Source organism: Humulus lupulus, chromosome 3 (genome assembly GCF_963169125.1).
Source record: "Humulus lupulus chromosome 3, drHumLupu1.1, whole genome shotgun sequence".
NCBI classification, from domain to species: Eukaryota; Viridiplantae; Streptophyta; class Magnoliopsida; order Rosales; family Cannabaceae; genus Humulus; species Humulus lupulus.
The window spans coordinates 264,684,447-264,701,724 of NC_084795.1; the positions used below are offsets into that span (position 1 = coordinate 264,684,447).

General features: G+C 38.4%; 2 protein-coding genes across 3 annotated transcripts; both read left to right on the forward strand.

Moving 5' to 3' along the window:
- The first annotated feature begins 9,322 nt into the window (after positions 1 to 9,322).
- Positions 9,323 to 13,613, forward strand: LOC133824011 (protein PLANT CADMIUM RESISTANCE 10). 2 transcript variants are annotated; one of them, XM_062256871.1, is made up of 6 exons: positions 9,323 to 9,480; positions 9,549 to 9,669; positions 9,815 to 9,950; positions 10,931 to 11,146; positions 12,722 to 12,948; positions 13,150 to 13,613. In XM_062256871.1, exons 4-6 carry the CDS (start codon positions 10,975 to 10,977, stop codon positions 13,327 to 13,329), a joined length of 579 nt encoding a protein of 192 aa, XP_062112855.1. In that variant the 5' UTR covers positions 9,323 to 9,480; positions 9,549 to 9,669; positions 9,815 to 9,950; positions 10,931 to 10,974; the 3' UTR covers positions 13,330 to 13,613. The 2 variants fall into 2 exon arrangements, with proteins under 2 accessions (XP_062112855.1, XP_062112856.1); XM_062256872.1 differs by having other exon boundaries at positions 9,344 to 9,480; positions 9,555 to 9,669.
- A 2,345-nt stretch (positions 13,614 to 15,958) lies between these two features.
- On the forward strand, positions 15,959 to 16,654 carry LOC133821630 (uncharacterized). Its single transcript, XM_062253808.1, has 2 exons — positions 15,959 to 16,020; positions 16,210 to 16,654. The coding sequence occupies exons 1-2, from the start codon at positions 15,959 to 15,961 to the stop codon at positions 16,454 to 16,456; spliced, it is 309 nt and encodes a 102-aa protein (XP_062109792.1). The 3' UTR covers positions 16,457 to 16,654.
- The last annotated feature ends 624 nt before the right edge of the window (positions 16,655 to 17,278 follow it).

Genomic DNA, 17,278 nt, shown 5'->3' on the forward strand with positions numbered 1-17,278 from the left:
GGAGGAGAAGCTTTTTATTATCCCATTCTTCTCGCAGAAATGGGTAAACAGGTTGCTGTCGAACTAGGTACTGACACTATCTTCCTGGGCATCCCATATTGGCAAATGATATTCTTTACCACAAAGTCTAAAACTTTTTTTGAGGTAATCGTGGCCAGGGGTTTGGCCTCGGTCCATTTTGTGAAATAATTGACTGCGACCACAACATACTTTACTCCACATTTTCCAGTTGGTAACGAGCCTATAAGGTCGATTCCCCACACCGCAAATGGCCATGGCGAGGTCAACATGGTAAGCTCAGTAAGTGTAGCTCGTGGAATTAAGGCAAATCGCTGGCACTTATCACATCTTTTGACGTATTCGAACACAGCTACCTTGCCTGTGGGTCCGAAATACCCTTGCCTTATCACTTTTTTGGATAGACTATGCCCCTCGGTGTGATCCCCACAAAATCCTTCATGAATTTCTTCCATAATTTTCTTTGCCTCGGGTGGAGTTACACATCGGAGTAATGGCATAGAATACCCTCTTCGATACAGGCTTCCTTCCACAATAGTATAACTTAGGATTTGATACATCATTTTCTGAGCCTCGTTCCATTCTGCTGGGAGAATTCTGGTTTCGAGGTAATCGACTATTGGGGTCATCCAGGTAGGTTGAGAATCGATCATGCATACGTCTTCTTTGTCAGTCTCATTGATATTGGGGGTCGACAAAAATTCTACCGGGACCACGTTTAATGTATCAGCCTCACTGGTGGTTGCGAGCCTGGCCAACGCGTCTGCATTCGAATTTTGTTCTCGGGGAACTTGTTCTATAGCGCAGAATTCGAACTGTCTGAGCGCAGCTTTGGCTTTCTCTAGGTACGCAGCCTTTTTTACACCACGAGCCTGATATTCCCCCAAAACTTGGTTGACCACCAGCTGTGAGTCACTATAATAGTGTATAGCCTTAGCTTTGAGCTCCTTGGCTATTCGAAGTCCTCCTAACGAGGCCTCGAAGTTGAACCTTAAGGCTGAATGGAATCGATTTCTTGCTGGGGTGATCAGTATAATGCTTGCCCCTGATCCATGTTCATTGGAGGATCCATCGACATAAAGTTTCCACAGCTCGCGGGCTGGGGTTACAACTTCATCGTTAGATACTCCAGTACATTCGACAATGAAATCCGCTAGGGCCTGTCCCTTGATGGTCGTACTCGGGTGGCATGTGATCTCGAATTGTCCGAGTTTGATAGCCCACTTTAACAATCTTCCAGAAGCTTCTGGTTTAGATAAAACTTGTCGTAGCGGTTGGTCAGTTAGCACATGAATAGGGTGTGCTTGGAAATAAGGTCGGAGCTTTTGAGACAAGTGGATCAGGTTGAGAGCCAGTTTTTCCATCAACGGGTAGCTCGATTCTGCCCCCAGTAACCTTTTACTGACATAGTACACTGGTTTTTGTACCTTCTCCTCTCGGACGAGCACGACACTAATGGCGTGCTCGGTTGTAGCGAGTTATAAATACAAGACTTCTCCCGTGATAGATTTCGATAAGATTGGTGGTTCGGCGAGGTGCTTTTTAGGTTTTGGAATGCAAGCTCGCACTCCTCTGATCACTCGAATTTTTTGCCTCCTCTCAAAAGGTTGAAAAAGGGAAGACAACAGTCTGTAGACTTTGAAATAAACCTACTTAGTGCCACCATCCGTCCAATTAAGCTTTGGACATCCTTATGCTTTCGAGGTGAGGGCATATCAACCAGTGCCTTGATCTTGTCTGGATTAACCTCTATTCCTCGTGCATTTACTATAAATCCCAAAAACTTTCCCGAAGAAACACCGAAAAAGTACTTTTGTGGGTAAAGTTTCATGTTATAATTTCGAAGTACAGTAAAACATTCGGCGAGATCATCCACATGGTTATTGTTATGTTTAGACTTGACAAGCATGTCGTCAACATAAATGTAATGCCCCGAATTCTCCGATGTGTTTAGTGGCGGGAATAGTAGCTGGGAGGGCCATACTTGTTTAATTATGCCATTAAATGATATTATGCATGTATACATGAATTATATTATAATATGATGTGGGTCCATGTTTTGTTTACAGGGGTATTTTGGTAATTTGGCTCATTGAGAGCATATCTGTATATCTTGGTGCATGCTTGTGTTTAATTGTGAGGCCACATTATGATGTGGATTGGTTCTTGTTATTCGGCATGAGACGATCCTTAAATATAAATTATCGGTTTGGTCATAACAGGCTTAAGCTTGGGGCTCGGGGTGAGTCTCGGGGTGTTTTGGTGATTAGAGCGTTACCAGGAATTAGAGGGTAACAGGATAAGAATATTTGGTATTTGGGAATATTGAGATTAGCGGGAATTGGAGAGCGTTAATTATGATTAACGAGATAGGTGAGAAATACCAATTTTACCCTTGGGAAGACTTTAGAAACTTTAAATGACCTAGGGGCATTAAGGTCATTTGGCTTGGGTTATATGAGGTATTGGTTGGCTGTAGAAGAACAGAACAAAAATAGAGCAAGGATTCCCTTACCCGTTCATCATTTTCTCTCCTTTCTCCTTTGGAGTTTTTGAGCCCAAATTGAGGAATCAAGCTAGGGAATCAATGATTTGAGTTTATATATTTGGTTCATCCATTGAGGAGGGTTTAATCTCGAATTTGAGGTAAGTTTCAGCCATTAGTTTTCTGGTTTTACACTGTTTTGGTTTAGGTTTTCAGCTTGTGATTTCTTTGTGGATAGTTGGAATTAAGGGAAGTTTGGTTGGTGTTTGACTTGGGTTTGATGAGGGTGAGATGTAGATGAAGTTTAGGAGTTGAATTGGGTGTTAGGGTGATGTTTGGGATTGGTTTGAAGGGTTGGTTTCAAGGAAAAACGCAGGGGAGGAAAGTTGGTTTCTTGCTGTTTTGCAGTAAAGAGTCGCGGCACGGCTAGGGTGAGCCGCGGCTCGCGCTGGTTGCTGAGGAAGAGCCGCCTCTATCTGAGGGGCGAGTCGCAGAGCGGCTAGGGAGGGCCATGGCCCATAAGGGTATTTTTGGCCATAAATGAGTTTTTAGCTTGGGGATTCAAGCTTTAGGCCTCGGGATCGATCCTACTACCTGATTTAGTAGGATTCGATGTCTCGAAGCTAGGTTTTGGTTTGGGACCCTTTGTTATTCATTTTCATTGATGAATCCTATATTTTGGTTATGACTAGGTGACCATCAAGGAATTAAAAGATTGATCATTCTCAAGGGTCGTTCTTATATTAATTTTCACTCGAACCAGAGGTAAGAAAACTGCACCCTGTGTATATGTGACATGCATGGTTATTCTTGATGCATGTTGGTTGATTAAATGTGACATGCATGGTTATGATTGAGGCATGTTGAGTGATTAAATGTGATGCATGTGTTGCACGAGAAACATGTGGTTAGGGCATGCTATGATTATTGAATATGAGAATGTTCAGAGCTTGAGCCTCCGTGTTTATGCATGGTCCTAATTATGCTAGTAGTTGTTAAGTAAGCATGCTAAATGCCTTATATTTGGATATTTGACATATGATATATGTTTAGTGGCATTGCTTACTTGTGTGTGTGGCACCAACTATTTGGAATCGGCACTGGCCGCGTATTACTGACCTGAGAGTCAGAAACGACATAAGCATCGAGGACGCAGGGCCGAATGAAGATTAGAACTAATCGATATCAGCATTGAATGACTCATATGGGGTATTAATGCTGGACCAACCTGAAGGTCGATGAAAATTATAAGCGCTTGGCTAGTCTAGGACTTGTTACTCAGAGCCAGGGCCTAAGGCCTAGGTGACTGCTTGTCACATGGCTAGGGATTAGTGTTCCATAGTTGTGACTCTAGGGTCATGAGGAAGGTTATGTTGGTGACTAATCATCATGCACCTTTCCTGTTTAAGCTAGTGAAAGGATCACTTATTTATAAAGAGAACGGAACCCACCTTAGTGACTTGTACTACTGTCACTACTCTATTCAGGTCTATCAGCCCAGTATGGTTACTGGAACCACCAGTGATAAATCACTTATCTAATTGAGATTGACTTGATAGTCGTCCACTCAGGAGGGCAGGATTCTTTATCCTAGATACCCATCATTATGTGTGAATCAGTTTGCCTGCTTGGTTATGGCTATATCTGCTAGGCGTGTGCCTGATGATTTGATGACATGTTATTATTGTTCATGAGCATATCGAGTTTTCTTGCTAGGCTTCGGCTCACGGGTGCTATGTGGTGCAGGTAAAGGCAAAAGAAAGCTGGACCATCCTTGAGTTTGAGAGCTTAGGTGTCGATGTGTACATATGCAGTTGCTCGACTGCCACGGCCGAGGTTTGAAGGAAAAGAGCTAGGGTTAAACCCTGTTTTGCCGCTTAGACCGGCTGGATGTAAATATCTTCTGTAATGGACCCTTAAATTATATTTTTGGGATCCCAATGTATATATTAAACGTTCTAATGAAACGTTATATCTTAACCAAAATTTTAATCCCTAAATCACTAATCATACTTAGTTACACGATTTTGGCCAAATGACTCGATTAGCGAGTTTAGCACTATTTACAAGGCACATCGTAATGGTCCCTAGAGTTTAGGGAGTTACAATAAACTTCCATGTTATTCCCTATCTGCTTGGAAAACATCCTGTTCACCAGCCTCTGGTATGTGGCTCCAATGTTTTTGAGTCCAAAAGGCATGACATTGTACCAGTATAACCTCTTATTGGTTACAAAGCTCGTACGTTCTTGGTCTGGCGCGTGCATGGAGATCTGGTTATATCCAGAATAAGCATCCATGAACGACATGATGCCATGACTTGCAGTGGCATCTACGAGCTGATCTATCCGAGGTAGGGGAAACAGTCTTTAAGACATACCTTATTAAGGTCTGAGTAGTCGATATAGGTTCGCCATTTGCCGTTGGGTTTCGGAACCAACACTGGGTTGGCAATCCAATCGGGATAGAAGGCATCTTGTATGAATCGATTTGCCTTCAACCTGTCGACTTCTTCCTTGAGGGCCTTCTTTCTATCATCGTTCAGGAGCCTTCACTTTTGTTGCTTTGGGGGGAATATTTTGTCAATGTTAAGCGCATGGCTCATGACATTCGGACTGATTCCCACCATGTCAAAGTGTGACCATGCGAACACATCCTGATTTTCTTTTAAGAAGAAAATTAATTTCTATTTCGCTTCTTTTGAAAGATTCTTACCCACCTTCACCGTCTTCGTGGGATCTTCTTCTTCGAGCCTGACCTCCTCGAGCTCTTCCAGAGGTTCGAGGTCAGCCCTTTCTTCTATCCTAGGGTCCATCTCTTCATCTATCTTGAAGACCGTCCCATCCTTGTTCTGAATAACCAAAAGTGCCTGTGCGTTTTTTTACTTCTTTCCCCTTATGGAGATGCTATAGCATTCTTTTCCCGCAGGCTGGTCCCCCTTCAGCGTCCCGATGCCACTAGAAGTTGAGAACTTGATGGCCAAATGCCTAACAAAAAATACTGCCCCCGGCCCAACTAGGGCGGGTCTCCCAAGAAATACGTTGTAGGCCGATGGGAGGTCCACCACAACAAACTCCATCGTCTTGGTTACTGAGACTAGATAGTCTCCCAAGGTCACAGGGAGTTTGATGGATCCCATATAGGCAATCCTTTCTCCTGAAAATCTGTACAATATTGTTGCACATGCTTTCAAATCGTGAAGCACGAGTCCCATATTTTCTGGAGTGGCCTTATAAAGGATATTCAACGAGCTCCCGTTATCAATCAGGACTCGACGTATCCTCTTATTCGCGAGTAACAGAGTTATAACCAAGGGTCGTTATGGGGAAATTGGACGTGTGACGCGTCCTCTTCAATAAATGTTATGGGTTGAGTCTCAACCCTTTGCTGTTTTGGAGCTCGCGGCTTAGGTTCGTAGGGAGAACCATCTCCAGTCTTGAGCTCATTCACATATCTCTTTTGAGCATTCCTGCCCGATCCTGCAATATGAGGTCCCCCGAGATGGTTATTACATCCTTTCCATCAATCAGAGGGGTCACTCGTCCTCCCGAGCTCGGGAGTTATTATTCTGGGCAGGTTGTGCAGTTGCTACCCTTTGGCTTGTCAAAGCTTGATTGGTATTTCGGTTCCTGATGTATTGTCCGAAATATCCCCTCGAGATCAAGCCTTCGATCTCATCTTTCAGTTGTCGACATTCATCGGTTGTGTGTCCAATATCTCTATGGAATCTACAGTATTTATTTGAATCTCTTTTTGCCTTTTGGTTCTTCATGGGGTCAGGTCATCTGAACGGGACCTGGTTCTCACTAGCCAGGTAGATATTCTCCCGAGACTCGTTGAGCTCGGTATACACTTTGTATACGGATAAATATTTATCTCCTTTCTTCTTCTTTCCTCCCTCAGCCTCGAGGTTATTCCCTTCATTCTTCTTCCTTATAGAAGGGTTGTCCCCAGAGGGTTTCGAAGTTGAGGGGGTTGCCGAGGTTGAGGCAAAGTTTACGTTTGTTGTTGTAGTTATAGGCTGAGAGGTCATGTTCAGTGCTGACCTCACCTCTTCTACACTGACAAACCTCTGGGCCCTCCGATTGAACTCGGTTAACGACCTGATAGGTTTCCTAAGTCTTCCCAAAGGGGACTTCCTGGCAGTATACCCGCTCTAACAACCATCAGGTGATCGCTATCATCAACATCTCGAGCTCGGGCCACTTCTAGGTTAAACCTCGTGAGGCAACTCTTCAATGACTCATTTTGTTGTTGTCGGACATTCGTTAAGGCAGAGGCCTCGGGCCTGATGCCAATCATAGCCTTAAATTATTTCTTAAAGTCTTTAGACAATTGATCCCAGGACGAGATCGAATGCCTTTTAAACTTCTCATACCAGTCTTTTGCTGGTCCTGTAAGTGTGGCAGGGAACAACATACATATGAGCTCGTACCCAACATTGCTGGTTCGCATGATGGTGTTGAACGTACTCAGATGACTATATGGGTCTGAGTTTCCGTCAAATGGTGTACATGAGGTATCCTGAACCCCTGAGCGAACAGAGTGCTGGAGATGTGTGGGGCATAAGGCTCGAGCTCTTCATCGGACTCTTCAGCATTGTCCCTATTACGCTCATTCTGCAGGAGCCTGAATGCTCTTTCCAACTGGTCAATCCTTTCTTGAACTGAATCCACTGGAGGTCGAGCATGGACCTAAGGGTGCTGGTTATCGTTAATAAAAACTCCAGCTCCCTGTCTCGGTACAGGGTTATACGCTGACTGTTTGCGGCCATTCAGGTGGTCGCGCAGATCAGGGTTTAGGGGATTATCATGTCTCCGATTATGGTTTATATGATCCCACAGGTTAGGGTGATTCCCTCGATTCCTTGTATGCCTTGGTTTGATGTTATAAATGCTCACAGACCGAGTGTAGTCCGAGCTTTCCCTTACGTAACTCATAGCCCTTTCTGGATGCGTGGCTCGATGATTACGAGGTGGGTCTTTTGCTGGCCTCCTTGTCCCATCAGTTTTTGATCTTGAAATTTGGCTTCCAGAAGGCCGATGAGCCCTGCGATCTCGGGTAGCCTTTCTTTCGTTCCCCTGTCCAGGCCTAGCCTGTTGGTTTCCATCTTGATTGCCGCTATGAGATGGCCTTCAATGTGCAGTTCGCGGGACCTCTTGGATTGGCGAGGGGTGCCTTATTGGTGATGGTGGGTGCCTTATGGGTGACGGTGGCTGTCTCCCATTGTCGGGCCTAGATGGTTGAGAGTTTGCCCGATCAGGCTCCGAGTTGTTTCGCGCAGCATCAGGGTTCGGGTTCCGAGCCGCCGTGGGGGTTCAGTTATTACCCGTTCCTGTTGGTACTTCTGCGGTCAGGTTGGTAGTAGCCTCAACCCAGTTACTCCTCCGGGGCCTTGACTGAGTTGGCTGAGACGCCGGTGGTGGCCCTTGCTCCGCCCTCCTAGCGGCCGTGCTCCCACGGGGACATCCCCTAGGCCTCTAGGGAGGTGCCTAGGCGTTAGCAGCCTGTCTGGCTAATTCTTCATTGCGTTTTGTTGCCTTTGCCAACTGTTTGCGCAGTTAGCGATTTTCAAGTTCCACAATTGGAACATATCTTTCAGGATTATAATACATATCCTCGTCAGGCCTTGGGGGTTGCCCCGAGAGTTGGACGAATCACTCCTTTCTTTAGGATCCGGATCCACCATCAGGCTGTCGGGGGTAGTCCTTAGGATGAGGAGTTTGCTCCTCAGGTATCTGGGGCAATGGTCGCTCACCAGTACTGGGGTTACTTGCAGGGATCATTGATGATTTAGGAGGCTTTTTGATTAAACAGGCTCACGTCTAGTTTAATGGCTCTCAATGAAAGCACCAAACTGTTGACGCCGTTTTTCGTCAACTTAGATATGAAGAGCAATTAAACAAAAATACCAGAGGAAACAAACAATATAAACACGATTTTTTATGTGGTTCAGCAGTTAAAATCTGCCTAGTCCACGAATCTGTGTTATTCACTTGTTGGAATTCTCTCAAAGTTTCTGGAAGTAATTTTATAGAGTCTTCCCAATACAAATTTATCTCAATACAAGTCTTTCTGTCCTTCCAAATGAACTGTTCTACTCTATTTATAGAGTGGTTCAGGGAATATCTTTCCACAGATTTCGAGGAAGTTATGATACAAATCAATTAAAATAAATACAATTAAATGCATACAGTTACTACATACGCGTATATATCCCATGATATTTGAGATTTAATAACAGATTACATCTGATCCCTTAAACATAGGGATTTTACAACAATAAACACATTCACACACAACTTACGAGCTGGGATATTAGACTTTCACGCCTTCGAGACCGTTCACCCATTTCGAGCTCGACACCTCGATTCACCTATATTCTCAACAAATGATGTCATCGAGATCATCCTCTTCGAGTTCACAACGCTCAGACTCGAACCGTATTGTGGTAGGAGATTTATATAAGTGTTGACCTATTGTCATTGTGGCTTCGAGCCTGGCTTATAATCTCGAAACTCCTCTGAGACCATGTAGATTCCGAGCTCACCAATTCCAATATTGTCGCATTTACTGCTCAGCAAGACTTTGACTTTTTCATTAATGCTGGTTACATGACGACTATGCTTATTTCGAGCTTACACCTTACGACCCAAAGTTTTGAGATCAAAATCTCTATTCTCGAAATGAGGGTGTAATATATTTAAATTAAATTACTTATTTATGTTTTATATAAAAAAAAGTACTTATTTATCTTCATTTTAATTCAAAATAATACATTTTGTGTTCTAGTGTCCTACTTTTTCTTTCATACAAACATACCAAAATTTATTTAGTTGGTAAGAACAAATAAATAAAAAAGTTTAGAAGACCCTTAATTAAGCACTGGAGTGGCTACTTAGTTGTTCTTACATGATGGTTGTAATCCGGCCGTGACGGAAAACCAAGGAGTCTCATCTCTAAATTCCACCATTTCCGGTAATCTTTTTCTTTCACTGTGTCTCCCCTATCTTCTCTTCTCTGTCTTGATCGATTTACTGTTTCAGTTTCAGAATTCTTTTTGGTAGAAAATACAAATAAAGTGAAGCTCAGAATCGGAACCAACCTATCTTTCTTCGCTAGGTCACTCTTTCCATCTTCGTCTTCTCTAACCATTCGGAAATTGAGGTATGCATTTATTTATAATAAAGTTTTTTGAAATGAAGAATTTGGGGTTAGGTTATTATTACCTTATTAGGTATGGCTCTACGATATACTCTTCTCTGTCTCACCTTTCGTTCTCACTCAGTCTCTCTCTCTCACGGTACTGCAGGCGGCGGCTTCCCTGAGTCCCCTCCATCTCAGCCCTCACCAAATACGCCCCATCCCCAGTCCTCCGCTCCTCTCCGTGAGTCCATGACCCAGTCCCCAGTCCGTCGCCTTTGCAGAGCAGCTCCCCGACCGGCATAGTAAGTTGTTATTTTTTCCTATTATATTATGTAATATATATTTTATATTATATGTTTAAATGTCTGAATAGGTATAGGTAAATCATTGGAATATGTATATATAGATTTATATGTGCGGGTGTGTTTATACTACTCCGATTGAACAAAATCTTATACTGTATAGAGGTTAGTTTAGTTGATTTTATTTTTTGGATTTATAAAATTAATTATTGTTGTTGTGAAGTATGAACAAAATTTGGTTGTAAAATATGGATTTTCGTTTGAATAGTGTTGATTGAAATCTGTCTAGTAACATGGATAACGGAGAAAATTTGGAAGTAATGATGAAGGAGTTGATGGATTACGCAGTAACAAATTTGTCAAATTCTAAGGGAGCAAAGGAAAAGAAAAAGAGGAAGATAATAAGATGGCCTTGCTTGTAATTTTGTTCGAGTATACTAATAGTTCTGTTTGAAAGAGGAAGTGGCAATATGGTATATATGTTGTGATTGTTAGATATTTTATCCTATCAATTAAGCACTAAAGCTTTCCTGTTGATTCTTGAGATATTTTAAGATAGCCCATTATATCTTGAGCTGCTAAAAAAATTGGATGTCAAGTTCTTATAAGTTCCACATCCGAAGTTCTTTGAAAAAGGGTATAAAGTCCAAACTATATTGTTGCAAAATGGTTGGCAAAATGAAGATAACAAATTTAAAAAATAAAGATGTATTGATTGATTATATGCATATATATTTTTGTATATATATATATGCTCTACGGGTCCGTATGTGCCTGCATATATGTTTTTTGATCACATTTTCTTCCTTGGTTTTGCTTTGAAGTCTGCATGCATATATATATATATATATGTTATTTTGCCATGATACTTTGAAGTATTCTTTTCGTGTTAGTAAATTGTTGTTATTAGCTTTAGTTCTGAGTTTACTGAATGGTCTCTTTGCATATTGACTTACTAGGCACTATATTTGGTTTTGCAGAAAGAAGCTAGTGCATTTGGAGCTTGGAAGAAAGTAAGGAGTAGATGAAAAACCAAGAAACTTATGTGCCCCCCTCTTATGTTCCCCTGGGGCAGTCAGATTCCGAAGCAGATGTTGTTCCGCAAAATATAGATCCTGCCTTTCATCACCCTGTCACTGAGGGGTCATTACAATGGTCTTCTGGAATCTGTGCATGTTGCGATGATATGCAGAGCTGTATGCTACTCTTTGTCTTGTGACCTTGATTTATCAGAAGGAAAAATTATGAAGGTGCCTCTTGCGTATAGAGAAAGAAAAACTTTTTTTTTTTTTTATCATACTTGGTTTTTTTTTTGTGTGTGTGTGTGTTTTTTAGCTTTATAAGTTTTAAAAATGGCTAGATCACATAACATATCCTAGACCATGAGAAATTTGAACCTTGGAGAGTTTTGGTTTCCTCGTTATTAGCTCTAGTTTTGAGTTTACTGGATATAGAATGGTTGGAAAGGTTTCAATTAGTTAAGTCTTTAGAACTTACAGAGTATGGCTAGTTTGTAGGGGTTTTTTTAGAGTGGGTTTCTGTTGAGGATAAGAGAGTGCGAGTTTAGAATCTACAGTTCTACTTGAGATTCATAGCCTTATTAATGTTTCCACTTATGGCCATTTCATTCTGCTCTAATTTATATAAAAAGGCCTCTGACCTTCTATAATTCAGGTTTGTGCTGGGCTGCTTGCACTTGCAAAAAGATGAACACCTTCGATACTTTTCATAAAAGGCACCTGTTTTTATCCATATCACCTAAATGGTGTATTCTATCCAAAGACAGTATAGGAAGTGTAGATTGTATTCTTCTCCATTGCTGATACTCTTTTCTATTGTGGTATAGATTGCTGAAGGAGCTGGGGATTCCTAAAATTGTAGAGATATCTTTCATTTAAGTTTACATGGTTTGGTTTTAGTGACAAGAAAAAATAATTGGGAATTTGGCAGTATTGGGCATTGTTTAGCCAATATGGTTAAAGACTTGGAGATGAACAGAAGAATTTTGAGAATTTAAAGACAGACAATGATAATTTATGGGATAGGGTTAAGCTCGTTGTATATGTGTGGTTATGCGGTATTTTCTTTCTTTATTTAAATTCCTCCGTTCTGGATATATCTACCTCATGAACATCCTAAAACTCATTGTTAGCTCCTGTACAAAATTGCAAATGACTAATTGTTTTAGAGCCATCCTCATTGTCTTCAGACCTAATTTTCACGTATCTAGTTATTAATGTGATGAGAAATAAGTTTGGTTGCTCTGTAATGTGGGGATTTTGTGTGCTATTAGAAAATATGAATATGATTTGAATGAAATAGGATAGTTTTTAGGATGCTTTGGGATATTTTGAAGCTTTTTAAGATAAAATGAAGTTTTGAGTAGCTTTGCTGCTGTTTGACAAGACAAAAATTAGGGCATTTATGCTTTCTGATTTGTTGAGTGCTGGAATTTCATTTTTTACAATTGATGGACAGCCGTCCTCAGTTTCTTCTATTCAGTCCTTATGTTTCTGTTTCTTTTATTTTTCGAGGTTGGTTACCTTTGTTTTAGATCTTTCTGCCTTTGGCCTTTTGCTGTTTTTCCATTTTGGTTGTTGTGTGATGAGAACAATCTGTTCTGTTTTTCTAGCGTTTTTCTTTGTAAATATTTCATTTACATATTATTGTGTTGGGATTTTGTTAATCTTTTTCTTCCTTCATGTAAAAACTTTAGGACTGTTTAGTGAAAACTATTGGCCTGACCTCAATTTGGGTTTCTTTTTGCACAGGCTGCATAGGATTATTTTTTCCTTGCTTTCTTTTCGGGAAGAATGCTGAATTTCTGGGATCTGGAACTTTAATTGGATCATGCACAACCCATTTTATATTGTGCGGACTAGCCAGTACTGTCTGCTGCCTATTGACTGATGGCCTTTTGTTGGGTTTGCCTGCGTGCTTTGTTCCGTGTTATGCATGTGGCTACCGCAGGGCCTTAAGGTCAAAGTATAATCTGCAGGTATGAGATCTATCTTGAACTCAATATTATTAATAGTAAAAAGTCTTCCCAATTCGAATGTAACTAGTCCTGAAGTTGTTATAGGTTCTTTGTTAGTTCTGGTTTCATGTTTACAAACATAGGACTAAAATATAGTAAAAGCCTCCGAATTGGTATGATGTTGATAAAGATTTTGCATTGTGTTGTTGATGCATTATGCAGGAAGCGCCATGTGGAGACTATGTCACCCATCTTTTCTGCCATCTGTGTGCTAATTGTCAAGAATATAGGGAGATTCGAGAGAGAGCTGGTTCCAGTACTCCTGATCTTAACCTGGCCGTTGTTACAGCTCCTCCGGTCCAGACGATGTTTTCAGTCTCCGAGAATAACACAAATGCTTAGATACTAAGATCAGCATTTTGTCTTTGGATTGTATGATTTCATCATGTATTTATATGGCTCATCGAAATCTGTACGATAGGGTAATTTTCAGTTACTTCTGCCCTTAGATTCGAACTATATAAAAGTTATTGAATGAGTTGAGTTAGCAGAACTCATCATAGCCCAATATTTGAGTTTAGACATCATTTCTCCAGTTCTACTGTAAGATGTAATAACACACACTGTGCCCTTTATGTGAAACTTATAAAGCATGTTTTTTAAAGATTGGCGAATTGAGCTTGGAAATTTCTTTTGAAATGGGTCCATAGAGCTGTAACTGGTGAAGTTTTGGAGCTTTGAGGAAACAGAGCGTGTTGACATGGAGAGGAGACCTAGGACTAGGTGGCTTTGGTGGTCTCTCCTAAGCCTAGTGTGTGTTAATGACCTTGGCATTTTAATGCTGAGAAATGGTAGAAGATTGAATCGGTTGACTCTAACTGTGAATCAACAAATTAGAAATACTATTGGAATTGTATTAACGAAATAGGAGAGAAATATTACAATATCTTATCATAATACTAAAAAAGAAAAATTCTGTTAATGTAATAGTGTTGTGGGAAATGATAGGGGTACGTTTAATCAAGACATGAGTTTCATATAGTTTTCATAAAACAGATTTATCCATCACGGTGATCTAAGAGGATGAATGTCATCTATCTTCAGGATACAGCGATGGTTAAAAAGGAGCTGACTAACACCTTATCATTGATTTATGCAAATTGAGAAGATTGCCAACTTATATCACCTAACTAAGACTTAAGAAAAGGACTAGGAATATAAGAATAGAATAAAATAAAAATAATATGAATAAAAAAATTATTAATTTTTTTTTTCAATTTTGTATTGGAATGGTCTTCCTTATCATTTTTAGATGAAATAGTTGTTGGTATTGATTTTGCAAATTAGAGTATACAGCGGAAGAGTAACATTAAAAATTTAACCAATACAAAAACTAACATCCCATACATTAATTCAAGATTTACAAAAATAGAATCATACCTCTTGTAGTCCATCAATATTTTAATCATATTAAAATATTATTTTAAAATAATTATTTAATAAATAAATAAATAATTCAAATTCTTAACAACTATAATTTTAATTGAATAAACTGGGCTGTGACATACACCATTCATTGTGCAGTCGTTGTGCAAGCATATGTCCGTGTGACACACATGTGTTTTCCCAATTTTATCTTATTTATTTATTTAATTAATAAGACAAAATATTTATACATTAAAAATAATATAATATTTTATAAATGCATGAATATCAGTTATTTTAAAATTAATTTTATCTTATAATTTAAATAATGTATTATCATTTAATAAATTAATATTTTTTTTCTTTCATTATTGATTAACCTTAGGTTAATTAATATTTAATACAATTATTATATAATTTTCAAATAAAACATAATTACAATTTAGTCTTGAAAAATTAATTCCAAAAACAATTAAGTCTTTTTCTTCTTTTAATTTGTCAAGCAAACTTATTACCAATTGTAAGTGCATACTTAGTTGGTCCACCAGCATTGATACAAAACTACAATACATTTATTAGAGATACATCTGCTTTAGAAGAAACCTGCTTAGAAGAAAAACTATTAGGCGATAAGACACATTTTTTTAAGGTAGACAAGACGCATTTAATCACCAACTCATCATCACTTTACAGCATCTCCTTTCTTTATATGGGAAAAATTACATAATCAACCATTTAGTTTTGCTTCTATACAGTTTTATAAAAAAAAAACCCTTGATTTCGAATTTTGTTTTTTTTTTCCTTCAAATTTCTCAGTACATTAGTTAACAATGATCAAAATTAATTAATCAAATAGATTATTTTTATTGTGCTTTGGTCCAAAAGAGAGACCCCACATTCACTATCCCCCACATTCACTATCATTGTATTACAATTGACACTATTAATAGACTTTATTACGTTGTTATATTATTTTTAAATAATATAATATTAGATTAAATAATGTGATAAAATGTAATTTGTATACTTTATAACATATTATTGAGAGTTACAAAATTAGACACATGTGTGTGCCCAAATGTAACATATTTTGGAGTTACAGAATCAATTACAAATTTGTAACTCCCAAATATTACCCAATAATGTGTAGATTGAGAGTTACACATTTGTGTTTGAATTTCATATAAATTTCTAATCAGATTTGTACTCTTCAAATAAATGTTACATTTTGATAAATTATAAGTTTGTCACACCTCTTAATTTGACAAAATATGATTTTGTTACGCCTCTTAATTTATCATATAGTCATTTAATCAAAATATTATATTATTTGTAAAATAATATAACAAAACATGCATGTTTGGGATGGCATTGTAGAAACTACCTTGCATCACACAATGACATGTTGAAACGGTCCCCATAACCAATCTTCATTGGGATGAGAGAAACGGATAACAATAATACTATATCTTCTCATACCCTTTACGTAACCATATCTTTTTATTTATATATAATATATAATATGCAAGAGGGCTATATCTATATACTATATATAAGTATGTATTATAGCACAACTACCCCAAGAAATAGGGAGAATTAGCCTAACATGGCATCAAGCGCATTCACTAGAGGATCACATACCATGAACTCTATGGTTTTCAATCTCAAGTAAGTGTATACTTATATTTACATTATGTATTGGAAATTTTGTTTTTGCATATAAATTTTCTTTTGATTGCTTATAATATATAATCTAACAAGATATATATGCCAACAATGATCTAAGACATGAAATTACTCATTTTGATATCATGTTATGTGGCAAACTAATTTATATTGTATTGAGTAAATTTTTAGGCCACTGGCGCGAAAAGCAGGTTACCACAAGAGCACGATTCGAGAAACCATGAAGATGGAGAAAGAAGAAGTAAATAATGTGAGGCATAATAAAGGTGAACAAAGCAAAAAAGATGGGAATCTATGGGTTCCTGATGTGCGTACTGGGATTTATTACCCTAAAGGCCACGAGAAAGTTATGGAAGATATCCCTCCCAAGGATTGGAAAGATATGAATTGGATGTCATATGGTGACAACATTCATTAATAGTTATATTTATATATATGCTTAATCATTAAGAGAATTATCTCATATTACAACTCTTGTCAATTAATCAAAATATTGGTCAAATTCTTCTCAGTGCAAAATTCTACTTGTAAAAAAAGAAAAAAAATGAGTTGATGGAGAGTTGCAGTTTCAAAAATGATGAATTTGAAGACCCTCATCTATATTTTTATTACTGTTCTAAATCCATATTCTAGTGATACTAGTTATATTTTATTATATTGTGCCAAAAAAAACTATATATTTATATTCTAGGGAAGAAAGTTGAAAAGTATAAACAAAAAGTGATGTTGACTTGCTAACACGGTACTTTAGTTTGTGTTGAATAACATTACTGCATTGAGTCTTTCATTACTCATTTACCTAGTCAAAATTGAATTTTTTTTTAACTAAATGGTGAAATTGACATTAATTCGTACTTTTTCATTAAAAGTATAATTAATCTTTTAAGCATATAATAGCAGAACTAAATGGTAGACTATTTTCTACTAATCTTTGGGATAATTATTTTCTGAACTTAATTAAGTTTTGAATGATGGGCAATTCTTTAAACCCTAACTTCAAAGATTAAGTCCCTCATAAGATATGGGTCGTTAGATTATCTAATATGCATTCCGATTCATTGAATGAGAATATTTTATAAAGTTTTGTTAAAATACCATTTCACCCCCAATATGTAAAAAGCAACCTGCAACCGGTTAATTTATTTTTATTTTGGAATATTTCTCCTCTCCTTCCCTCGAAGCCTCACATCCCAAATCTGGGTACGTCTACAACAACGATTTCGGAAGCCATGGCAAACTT